This window comes from Lepus europaeus, chromosome 10 (assembly GCF_033115175.1).
Source record: "Lepus europaeus isolate LE1 chromosome 10, mLepTim1.pri, whole genome shotgun sequence".
In the NCBI taxonomy this organism is placed as follows: domain Eukaryota; kingdom Metazoa; phylum Chordata; class Mammalia; order Lagomorpha; family Leporidae; genus Lepus; species Lepus europaeus.
This window is the reverse complement of record NC_084836.1, coordinates 42,555,992-42,568,498: the sequence shown is the minus strand read 5'-3', so window position 1 is coordinate 42,568,498 and position 12,507 is coordinate 42,555,992. Positions and strand designations below refer to the sequence as shown.

The 12,507-nt window shown below is 36.3% G+C and overlaps 1 protein-coding gene across 3 annotated transcripts in view; it reads left to right on the top strand.

Moving 5' to 3' along the window:
* Window positions 1-12,507, top strand: part of NAV3 (neuron navigator 3) — a 1,248,892-nt gene that overhangs the window by 1,194,846 nt on the left and 41,539 nt on the right. For all 3 annotated transcript variants that reach the window (XM_062203163.1, XM_062203166.1, XM_062203165.1), the window contains one exon: window positions 9,182-9,293. In XM_062203163.1, the coding sequence (XP_062059147.1) occupies window positions 9,182-9,293 (112 nt within the window). The remainder of the gene's footprint in view (window positions 1-9,181; window positions 9,294-12,507) is intronic.

The following is a 12,507-nucleotide window of genomic DNA, read 5'->3' as shown; positions in this document are numbered from 1 at the left end:
GGTTTGGGTGGGGCCAGGCTGAAGCCAGGAGCCCGAGGTTCTGCCAGGTCTCCTGCATAGGTGCAGAGGCCTGGACACTTTGGCCAACCTCCGCTGCTCTCCCCCACATTAGAACAGAGAAGGGTTGGAAATGGAGAGCTTGTACTCCAACCTGCACCTGTAAGGGATGCTTGCAGCTTTACCTAGTACGCCATAGTGCCAACCTGAGGATAGGATTTAGTGAAAGCCAGTAGAATAACACATACAGCAAGATTCCTGAGCCTAGGTAATTACTACTGCAAAGCATTGAACAGAATTGAATGTCAAGGGAGCTAAGGCACAAGGGGAGATTGCTTGGTGTGTTTCATTCTTATTTTCTGACCAAAAGAGCATAATTTAGATTGAAGAGACAAACGTTTTGGCCCTGAATTCAAGGACAAATTTATTGCAAAGGTTCTTAAATTGGGGTCATGGAATAAGAAAAGACAAAAATCACTGTTCAAATAGATATTCCTCTAAAAGCTGAGGGCATAACATTTAATCATATTTCAGTAAAGGCATTTCTTTAGAGAGCTGAGATAAAAGGGTATATTGCTCTCTAGTGATCCAACAATCCTGAGAAAAAGCTTGGGGAATACACAGCAGAGATTTTTAAAGTCTCTTCCAGGAGTTCCAAGGTTCTTCCATCCTTTTAGACATTCATGAAATTTATATTGAATTTCTACTCTGTAAGGAAAAAAAACCAGGATAGGTAGGTAGGTAGGTAGGGAGGGAGGGAGGTTGGTAGGTAGATAGATAGATCGATCGATCTTAGTCTGAATCTGGAGCTACAGATATCTATTTGAATGTGTATACTAGGAGGAATATAATATACAATGTACTCTTCATATAATATATATGTTTTTATACATATATTCTCTGTGGAGTTCACATTCCTCCTGTAAAAAATATTCATATAGGTATATGTATTTCTGATATTCCACATGTAATTTGTATTTGTGTGTGTATTTATGTATGTACCAGGGGATCACAAAAATAATAGAAATGTATATTATTATAAACTCTATAGTATTTTGAAATTTGTTGCACCAAAATAAACATTTATTTTATTTTATTTTATTTTAATTACTTGAAAGGCAGTGTAACAAAGAGAGGAAGTGAAACAGAAAGAGATCTTCCATGTGCTAGTTCATTCCCCAAATGGCTGCAAAGATCAGAGCTGGGCTAAGCCAAAACTGAGAGCCTGTGTGCCGGCCGCAGCACACCGGCCACCGCGGCCATTGTGGGGTGAACTAATGGAAAAGGAAGACCTTTCTCTCTGTCTCTCTCTCACTGTCCACTCTGCCTGCCCCCCCCCCAAAAAAAAAAGAACTGAGAGTCTGGAATTCCATCCAAGTCTCTCTCATGAATGGAAAGTGTACAAGTACTTTGGCCATAATTCATTGCTTTTCCAGGTGCAATAGCAGGAAACTGAATTGGAAGTGGAACTGCCTGGATTTGAACTCTGATATGGCATGCCAGCATCACAGGTGGTGGCTTAACCTACTGAGCCACAATGGCAGCCCCAAATATACATCTTTTAATTCTATTTTTCCACAAGCTTTTTGAAATGCCCTTGGCTGTATCCATGTAGAGTTTATATTCTAGTAGGTGACATGATGATAAAAATATAATTTAAAAACAGGGTTTCTTGTGATAATAAACACTATTAGAAAAAAGAAAAGCTGAGAATGAGAATATTGGAAAGCAGGGTAGGCAGCTAACCCTTGGATAAATAAAGGCCAAGGTGCCCATATGTTCCTGGTGACATACTTAGGAAATAGATAAACTAAATTGAGACTCAATTCCTAGTCTTCTGGCTTCAATGTGTAATTTCTTAACAATCATGTGGCAGTAAATGTTTGAAACTGCATCCAAATTTTAGTTTGATTTATATAACCAAATCACTGCCTTGAGTAGTGTTATAGCAATTTTCCTTGTTTCCAGATGCCAACTAACACTGATTCTCTTGCCAAATCTGAATGCCAGAACACTGCCTTTATAAACTTACAGTCTGATAAGACAGAAAAACAAAGCATAAATAAAAGGCAGAAAATTGTTGTGCCATTGGAGATGTGATGGTACAGTGCTGGGAGAGTTCTCAGTGAATTGGGCATCTTCACACTGGGGGCAGAGTGCAGATGAGACAGAGGAACTCCTCAGGCTTTGGAATGAGGAGGGGATTAATTCAGGGAAAAGGTGTGATTGTGTGTGCTAGAGGAAGGAATTGCATTGAGTACAAGTGAGAAAAATGATGGGAGACTGCTGAAATCTTTGTGCAACGCTTAATTTTCTCACAGAACGCCTTTGCAATACACATCACTGGAATGGCAAGAATTCTGCAATTTTTTTATGAGTGAAAGCTTTACAGAACCATTGCTAAACTTTTGTGTTCAAATTTACTAAAGCTATCCTCTGTGATATTCAGGAATTTAGAATTCAGGAGACATTCAAATTAGTACCTTATAACTACTGCACCAGGACAATTAGAACATATCCAAGCATGAAGGTATTCTGGGTTAATTCTCTTAGAAGGTCAGAGCCACATAGAGGAATGTCTTTTTGCATGAGAGATGGAGCTCAGAAATCGACCCTCTGTTAACTGTAAAATCTCAGGCTTGCTCATTCCTACTTTGGTGAAACTATTTTGGGGGTGACTAGATGAACGAGAACGAGAACCTTCAAAATAAAGCCAAATCCGTGAAAACAGATAATGTAGAATCTACAAATTTTTTTAACTTTTATTTAATAAATATAAATTTCCAAAGAACAGCTTAGAATCTACAAATTTAGTGCACTTGGGTCTTTACATTAACGCCTTCTGGTTAACATTAAGATACATGTTGTCTAGAAGTATTTTTAAAATTGTTATCACCAGAGTCAGACAATTTATCCATTGATCTTTCAGGGCATAACATCACGTGAATTCATAATTTTCAAAGAACTTTCATTACTGGTATTTGGGAGTTTAATTCATCTGAAATTAAATACAGTAGGGATGCCCTGGTTCTTTCAGTAGAAAAATTAGCAAGATGTCAAGGCAAATACAAAGGCAAGTGGGAGTGGAATGATTTCCAGGAAAGTACAGCTGTGAAATTAACTGAGTGTCAATGTGAGGAAGCGAAAGACAGATTCAGTAGGAACTTTTAACATCTTTGCTAAAAGGTCAAGCTGTTTGATGAGGTTTGTTGTTAAGCTTTTGAGCTTCTTAACGAGGTCTATTTCATGAGAAATAGGGAAAGAGATCAGAAATAGGAAATTAGATTCGAATGAACATCAAGCAAGTCGAGTAATTTGACACAATATTTGATTGGTTTATTTGGAAGCATTTTGAGTGTGATCTTGATTATTTATTCAGAGATATGTACAAAACTGTGAAAAGAAAAACATGGCATTGGTTGTTCAATAGAAGAAACAGTTAAGAGATATGGACGGGCCAGTGCCACAGCTCACTAGGCTAATCCTCCGCCTGCGGCGCCAGCACCCCACGTTCTAGTCCCGGTTGGGGCGCCGGATTCTGTCCCGGTTGCCCCTCTTCCAGGCCAGCTCTCTGCTGTTGCCTGGGAGGGCAGCGGAGGATGGCCCAAGTGCTTAGGCCCTGCACCTGCATGGGAGACAAGGAGGAAGCACTTGGCTCCTGGCTTTCGATCGGCACAGCACCGACCGTAGCGGCCATTAGGGGAGTGAACCAACGGAAGGAAGACCTTTCTCTCTGTCTTTCTCTCACTGTCTAGAACTCTCTCTCTGTCTCTCTCTCTCACTGTCTAACTCTGCCTGTCAAAAAAAAAAAAAGAGAGAGAGAGAGAGAAATATGGACTCCATCTAGCTTCTTGTACAGAAGAAACTTGTCTGAAAACTAGAATCTTATGAGGTCAGCACATATTTGAGGCATCATTATCTGAACTGATCATTAAAGGAGAGTGAAATTTTACTTTGGTTCCAGGTTTTAACATGCACACCACTTTTGCAAATCTTTTGCAGAAACATCCAGCCCCACTCTTCTCTTTGCTCATGGGAAAGTAGTGAACTAGAAGCTACTGAATTGGAAAAGTAGAATTTAAGTCTACATCTTGATGAAATACACATCTTTTGAGGTTTTTCCTGATGGTTTAATAGAAATTCTCAAAACTTAGATATCTTCTATTGGTCACCTTCAAAATAAAGAGATTATTCAAAAGTTTTTCAAATTATCTAATGATTTTGTAGTCAGCTATCTCTTTGCCTATTTTGATCATATGTTCCTCATCCAAACTACCCACCATAAGTAAAAAAAAAAAAAAAGAACTTGTAGGTGTAGATACCTGGAGTCAACATAATTTTCATGCATTAGACAAAAATACAGTTTAAAAATAAATGTGAACAACTATAATTATGAAGAGGCAAAATGAAGACTAGAAATGAACTACTAAAAATTAATTTCTGGAGAGGGCATTTGACATGGTGAGTAGAACTCAACTTGGGATGCTTGGATCCCATATCACAGTGCCTCGTTTTGAGTCCCAGATCTGCTTCCAACTCCAGCTTCCTGCTAATATGCACCCTGAAAGAAAGCAGATGATGGCTCAAGTATTCGAGTTCCTGCCACCCACGTGGGAGATCTGGGTTGAGTCCAGGTTCCTAGCTTTGGCCTGGCCTAGCCCCAGCTGTTGCAGGCATTTGCGGAGTGAACCAGTGGATGGAAGGTCTCTTCTGATCTGTCTCTGTTTCTCTGCTGTTGAAGTAAAATGAAAATGAATAACTTTTAAAATATAATTGCTATTTCTCAGTTGAGTTTTCATTTTAAAATTCGTTGTGTTCACCTCTGTAGTATTAATGAGAAGGTAACAAAGGTTAACTTGACTTCATTGCCATCCAAAGGAAAAGGTTCCATTCATTAGCCGTACTGAGACTTTCTGTTTGTAATAACTGATAAAAGTTTCCAATGTTTGTATGTGGCACCCCACTCCCTAGGTTACCAAACACCCTCTTGTACAAAAAGATTTATAAAGTAAGCTTGAAGTTTTATGTTATTGTTTGAAGGAAAGAAACATCTGTTTAACACAGACCAGGAATTTCAGCAGAACCATCCCGACATTTTTCTGAGATCGTTAAGTCAGGTGAAAAACACATGTTCTTCAAACTAAATAATAAAATTAAATAATCCCAATGCATTAAATGATTTGCTAGCACATAGAAGAACATTTTTTAAAAAAGAAAGTAGAGCTTTCACAAGAATGCAGACTTTTTTTCTAAGATTTATTTAGTTATTTATTTGAAAGTCTAAGTAACAGTGAGAGAAGGGGAGACAGTAAGAGTGAACAACATCTGCCATCTGCTGGTTCACTCTAATGGCCAAACAGCCAGGTTCGGGCCACCCCAGGAGCCTGTAACTCTGGTTCTCCCACCTGGGTGGCAAGGGCCCACCACTTGGGCCATCTTCTGCTGCTTTCCCAGGCACCTTAGCAGGAAATTGGAACAGAAGTAGAGCAACTGGAACTCAATCCCACTCTCATATGGGATGCCAGCATTGAGATCTGTCACTTAGCCTGCTGTGCCACAAAGCAGACTATTTTTTTTTTAAAGAGATTTACTTGTTTATTTTAAGGGCAAAGTGAGAGAGAAAAGTTTGGAAACATTGAACCATAGCCTATTAAGGTATAAAATGAAATTTAAAGCAAAGGGAGAAATCATGTGTAAAAACGCAAAGAGATGGTTATAGCTTGAGTGACAAGGTGAGAGCAGATCTCATTAAATGAAATAAGAAAGAGGGAAGGAATTTGTGCAGATTTGGCCAGATAACTAGTGGCTTTGAACAGATTATGTCAATCAATATAGAATTTAGCCATCTTTTTAATTAAAGACTATGGCGTATCTTAGAGGAACTTGCCTATACTAATAAAGTTCTCCTAAAGAAACTACTAGTATGAATTTAGCTGAAGTAAGTTTCTCATACATATACCAAATAACTTCCCAATTTATATAGTAAATATATTTCTTACCTACTAAGTCTTCCTTTGGATTAATTCTAACACACAGAGTAATAATTCAGCTAGTAGTATTTGTTGTTTTCAAAGAAATGCTTAATTCCCAAACATAATTATTCTTCTATGTCATATTAAACATAATGTTATGTAAAGGCACAACCTCTGAACATTCCACTTTTAGTCTTTTAAAAAAGTTTCAATAATCAATTTCTCTAGAAAATATTAAAATTTTGATGCTGAAAAATCAGCTAGCTCAAAACTAAGCTCAATTTTTCCACTTTTCTTCATTAAAGCTTCAGCCAAATATTTTAGCCAAATTTTCATCTACTGTACTTTTTAGTTTTATATATATATATATATATACTGTATATTGTTAAACATTTAGTTAAAATTAATTAAAATTTAGTCAAAATTTGACAGCTTCATATTTATGTTTTCAAATTAATATTTAAATAAAATGATTAATTAAATGTGTACCACAGGTATTTTTTGAATTAAATTTCTGGTGAAAGCAGAGTGAATATCCAATAAATATGTTATCTCTTAGGATATTTATTTTAAATGGGAAATTATTAAATTTTGGTAAACATACTTGTTGGTAGTTGGTCAAGGGACATAGTTAGAAGTGGGACAGATTGAGAAATTATAATGACTTATGTCTGACTTTTCCTATTTTTTATTTTTGTAAAATTCAAATGGATTAGAGTCAAGGTTTTTTTTTAAAAAAGATTTGTTTATTTATTTGAAAATCAGAATTAGAGAGAGAGAGAAAGAGAGACCTTCCATCTCCTGGTTTACTCCCCAGTTGGCCACAGTGTTTGAAGCTGAATCAGGTCAAAGCCAGGAGCCAGGAGCTTCTTCCAAGTCTTCCACATGAATGGTAGGGGCCCAAATAATTGGACCATCTTTCACTGCTTTTCCCAGGCCATTAAAAGGAAGCTGGATTGGAAGTAGAGCAGCTGGGACATGAACCAGTGCCCATATGGGATGCTGGCATTGTAGGCAGGGGCTTTACCTACTATGCCACAATGCCTGCCATACAGTTAAAATTTTGAAGACCCATGTAAAAACACAGGAAGTTGCTATTGATTTTTCATTATGAGATTGTTTGATTTATAAGGCATTAAATGCCTATGAGAGTTTACGTTTAAATATAACTTCTCTCTGTTGAAAGTAAGTCAGATATCCAGTGAAAACAGATAATGAGGCGCCTGGTCATTTCACTTTGCCTTATCTTTCTTTTTTTGAAAATGTCTTAGGAATGTCTTGGGCTGGAATAGTCCCTGGACATTCCAGTGTCTGAAGCAGTTTCCTGCAAATGTGAGTTTTTGTAGTCCCTTTTTTTTTTTTTTTTGCTGCTTCTTTTTGGGGAGACATTAAATGAGGATAAATGGCTTGCCATAAATGGAAGAACCCATGCCTGATTGTTGGGCTTTCCACCAAAGATGCTAGAGAAAATGACAAATGACAAATTCATTACCAAGTAATTCTCCCTCAGACTGCCTGACAAGGATCTAATTTTCAGGATGACATCACCACCAAGCAGCATAGTGCTTGTTATTGCATTTGTGATGGAAATATTTTTTAATAAGAAATTTTTTTTTGAATAAGAAGATATGTCAAAAAATATCCTACACAGAGGATCTCTGTGAGACCTCAGAGGAAAGAGAGGGTCATCAAAGAAATATACACTCTTCTCTGAAGGGAGGAGAGAACTTCCACTTTGCTTATGGCCGTGTCCAAATACCGATGGAGTCTATGGTCACAAAAGGCTTCCATAGCCTTTGCAGCCCATGACAAGAGCGTTGGATGATCACTGACATCATAAAAAAAGTGTTAATTGTTAAAGGAACAATAGTAGTTAACTGTGCACTTGCTCCTCATGTAGGACCTTTGCCCCTAATGAATTGTAATATGAGAATCGACTGCAAATTTTCTCCCTAAACTGTACTCCATATATACTCTATATATGTTATATATATATATATATGTATATATATATATATATATATATGTTGTGTGTGTGTGTGCATGGGTGCAAATTGTTGAAGTCTATGCTTAGCATGGAGTTGGTCCTCTGAATATAAAGTCAAACTAAAAATGAACCATAATGAACCCTAATGAACCATATGGGAGAGGGAGAGGCACGTGGGATGGGAGCTGGGTGGGGAGGTAAGGGGGAAAGAACCACTATATTCCTAAAGTTGTATCTATGAAAAAAAAGGTATCCATTAAATAAAAACTAAAAAAGAAAAATATTGTCCATCCGTAACTGTACTCCATTTCTTTTCATTCCTTTTTTGATTATTTTATCTTGTTCATAATGAGTCATTTCTGTTCAAATAATTGTGAAAGACTAAGTGTATACAATGATTTCCTTTGATGTATATTAAAATTATTCTAAATTTAATAAGAAAATATGTTTTATATATTTCCCTTATAATGTAACTGGTATGCATTTCTATTCTTTTTTTAATTCTTGTGTTGCTTTGTGAGACTGGGTCTTATATTAGGAATTCTATTGGAGGACAAATATCGAAAGGAAGATGACCTTGATTGCCAGTAGTATTTAATAAGATGACATTTAAAGGAGTGAGTTTGCAATGTGTTCCAGGTTCCATACCTGAATACAAGTAATAAATTACCCAGGTGTAAAATACTTAAGACAAAATCTGAAATGGCTCATCTGACAAACCTCAGGGCTTCCAGTTGACAGTAATGTTAATTTGCTATCTATTTCTCTATATAAATAACTGAAAGAGAGGACTTTTGGGTAGTCTCACTATTCACAAATGTTAAATGCTTGAAAGAATAGCCGACTAGGTATTACACAATGCATATATGTAACAAAACATGGTATAACATCCGATGTATATTTACAATTTTAATGCATGTTTATTTTTAATTAAAATATTTTTAAAAGCAATAGTACAATAATGATATCTAACTATCCAATATAAACATAATAAGTCTGGTATGATTAGTAGGTTAAAGACAATAACTAAGAAAAGTGCTTTTTTTTTTTTTTAATTCTCCTTTAGCTAAGGAAGTAATTGTTAAGTGCAACTTGGACAAGATCATCCAGGAATCCATAGGAGATTTGTACTATACAAAAGCAAAATTTGATAGTAACATATGAACAATGTCATGTTGTTTTTATCTCTAGGTATTAACTTTTCTAAACTCTGTTTATTCCACAGGAATCTGAACTTATAGAACTGAGAGAAACCATTGAAATGCTGAAAGCCCAGAACTCGGCTGCCCAGGCAGCCATTCAGGGAGCACTGAATGGCCCAGATCACCCTCCCAAAGGTATACTTAGAAATATGACCATTTTTCTTCCAACATCCACTTTAATTCTTAATTAGAGTAAAGCTTTGTTTTATTCAGTGACACTGTCTTTCATAATGAGTCAGTTGATATTTGTGTGGGCAAAATCCCAGAATTTGACAATGATAATTTTCATTATCAAGTAACTTCTGACGTGATGTTAAGGAAGTGGCTTCTGGAGCTATACACACACTTCTCTCCACTGAATTTGATGAAGGTGAAGATGGAGTGGTTGGTTAATGTATGCATCTCTGTTGTGAGTGGAAACAAACCCGCTAGTGAGGATGATACTCCAAATCTGTATATAAAAATGGGATAATCAACATTGTGATAGACTAGTGGTCATTAGGAGTGCTCCTTAGTAGAGACAATAAAAAGGTCCATTTCCTGTGGATGATTTTAAAGCAATAAGAAAGTAAACAAAAAGTTGGTCCATCTTCTATTATTACCATGGTGTTAGCATTCTTAAACAAGGAAAAGATTCCTTTCTGCCATCACACCCATCCCTTGGTTTACCACTGAAGAAATGCTTATAATTAATGCCATTTTATTGTTGTTTTTCTTTGCGTAGGTTCTGTTTGTTCATGGCCTTACTCTTCCTCAGCAGCATTCACTATATCACTTATCAGCTCCCTCCCAGCTTAAAAATGCTTTCTTAGGCCCAGAAAGTCGTATCCCTTCCCTCTGTTTCCAGACGAATTTTGAGAAAATGTTTATAGAATATTGCAGTGTCTTCAGTTAGAACTACCTTTTGGCCTCCTGGAGTTATAGATTCTACAACTCCAGCAAAACCATTCTGCCTAGGATCAATACTGACTTAGATTACACTAAATCTAGTAAAACATTTCAAATTCTTATGGAGTCAGACAAGGAAATAGAATTTGCTAATCATGCCCAATCCCACCTACTTGAAACGTTTATTTTCTCCAATATTCATTACGTCACACATTCTCAGTTTCGCTGCTGGTCCCTTGAAATCCTTTTGACAATTTCTTTTGTGTATTCACTCTCTTGTATCCATTTGGTAGTGCTTGATATCCTAAATTCTCCTCCATTACAATCCTGAAGATTATTAATCTGTAATCCTATCAAAAATTCTATTCAAATTCATCTAGTATGCCAGCTATAATTATTATTCATGTGCTCATAATTCAAATCTGTATCTCCAGGCCAGGCTCATCTCTTGAAGATTAACTCCACACAGAACTCCATTGGGATCTGTTGTCATGTCTGTTTGACACACTTAGCATCTCTGAACTTGCATTTATCATCTTCCCTCTCAAGCTGGCTTCTCTTTCACTGCTCTTTGCTTCACTGAATAGCCATATCTCTATCTAGCTAGAAACCTAGATATCATTCGTAATTCCTCCTCTTCTAATTTAATAAATCACCAAGGTCTATTGATCGCTGCCCTGTAAATATCTCTTGTATGTGTTCTCCGACGCTGCTGTCACTGTGCGTCATCGCCTTTCTGTTCTGACTCTTACCCCCAGTTTACACCATTCTTCACACTGAAGCCAGGACAATTGTCTAAAAACACGTTGACTTTAGGATGAAAAACAAATTCATTGACATGGCATAACCCTTCTTTGATAGCTTTATGCATAGAACAAATATGTATTGATGGCCAATCACATGCCAAACTCATTGTAGATTTTTGCTCTTTTGTTGCATTACATATTCCACATTTCAGCTCTATTGTTTTTCTTTCAATTCTTCATAATTTCATTATATATTCTGTTTTTTTCAGTTGGAACAGTATTCTACATTTTTTGTTCAGCATTAAAAACTTGTTCAGAGACTGTAGGAGTTAGCCTAAATATGCCTTCCTCCCCTCCGTAGCCTCCCCCCCCCAAAAAAAAAAAAAAAAAACGATAAGGTCCCCTGTGATATGTTTCTGGAAATAGCTGTCATTCCCTTACCAAAATTTTTACTACACTTTGGTGTTTTTATTTAAGGTCTGTCTGACTTTCCTGATTTATAGCAGAAGGGTTTGTTTTTTCATCCCAATGTCCATAATGCCTTGCATACAAAAGGGGGATTTATTACAATTTTATAGAAAAGAATAACATAATTTTAAATGTACTTTAAATTTTAGGAAAACAGTTTTTTGTAGTGAGATATACTTAAATTGAAGAACAAACTAGTTCTCTGTGGGCTACTTCTGTTAAGAATTTAGCAACTTTCCATGTGGGAGAGTTGATTTATATGCTACCCGGAAAATTACTGCATATTTAAAGCTTATCTTAGAGCTATAATAAAGCAGCTTATGTTCTAAATCTTCATGTCGTAAATAGGTCCAGAAGGGATTTAAAAAGGCTTAATCCTTTCTTTAATACAGCACAAGTCACTGAAGTGAAACTTTCTGGAAGGATTCCTTTTATCTTAAGCAACAGGTAGCTTCATATATCTATTGGAATTAAAAAATCAGAATTCATTTGTTCAGAAATGTAGGAGGGTAGTAACTAAGATGAAAAACTGGTGTTTATCTAAAGTTATCAAGAATATTAAAAATTAATTTTCCAAGCTTCAAAAACAACAAAAATAAGTTACAAAGATTGAACATTAAGGGCTATTTAGATGGTATTTCTCAATATTAAATTTAGTGAGCTTAGTTATTATCATCACATTGACCACTAACATTACATGGAGAATATAGTCAGTTGAACTAATAAGAATCTTTCTGTTAGTTAAGGTGATTGGATAGCTTGTAAATTTATATTCTGAAATCATATTTAAATTCAGTTTTTGAGGCCTTTGAAATATATCTGTGATATAAATTTTAATATTGATATAAATAGATGAAATGAGGCAATTTTTTTTTTTTTTACTTGAGAAGGAGACAGGCTCCCATATACCATTTTACTCCCCAGTTGCCAAAATGTCCAGGACTGAGTCACACTGAAGCTAGGGACTAGAAACTCAAACCTGGTCTCCCCTGTGGGTGGCACAGACCTAACTACTTTAGCCATCACCTCTGAACCCAGGTTGTACATTAGAAGGAAGCTGGAATCAGGAGCCGACCAAAACTTGAACCTAGGCACTCCAGTATGGGATGCAAACATCCCGCTATTAGCTTAACTGCTAGGCAAAACACCTGCCTCAGAATAAGATGATATTTTATAGACAGTCAAAACCGTGGCAAAATCATTTACCAATTTATTAATGTACCTTTCTGTTTCCATAAATTTATATC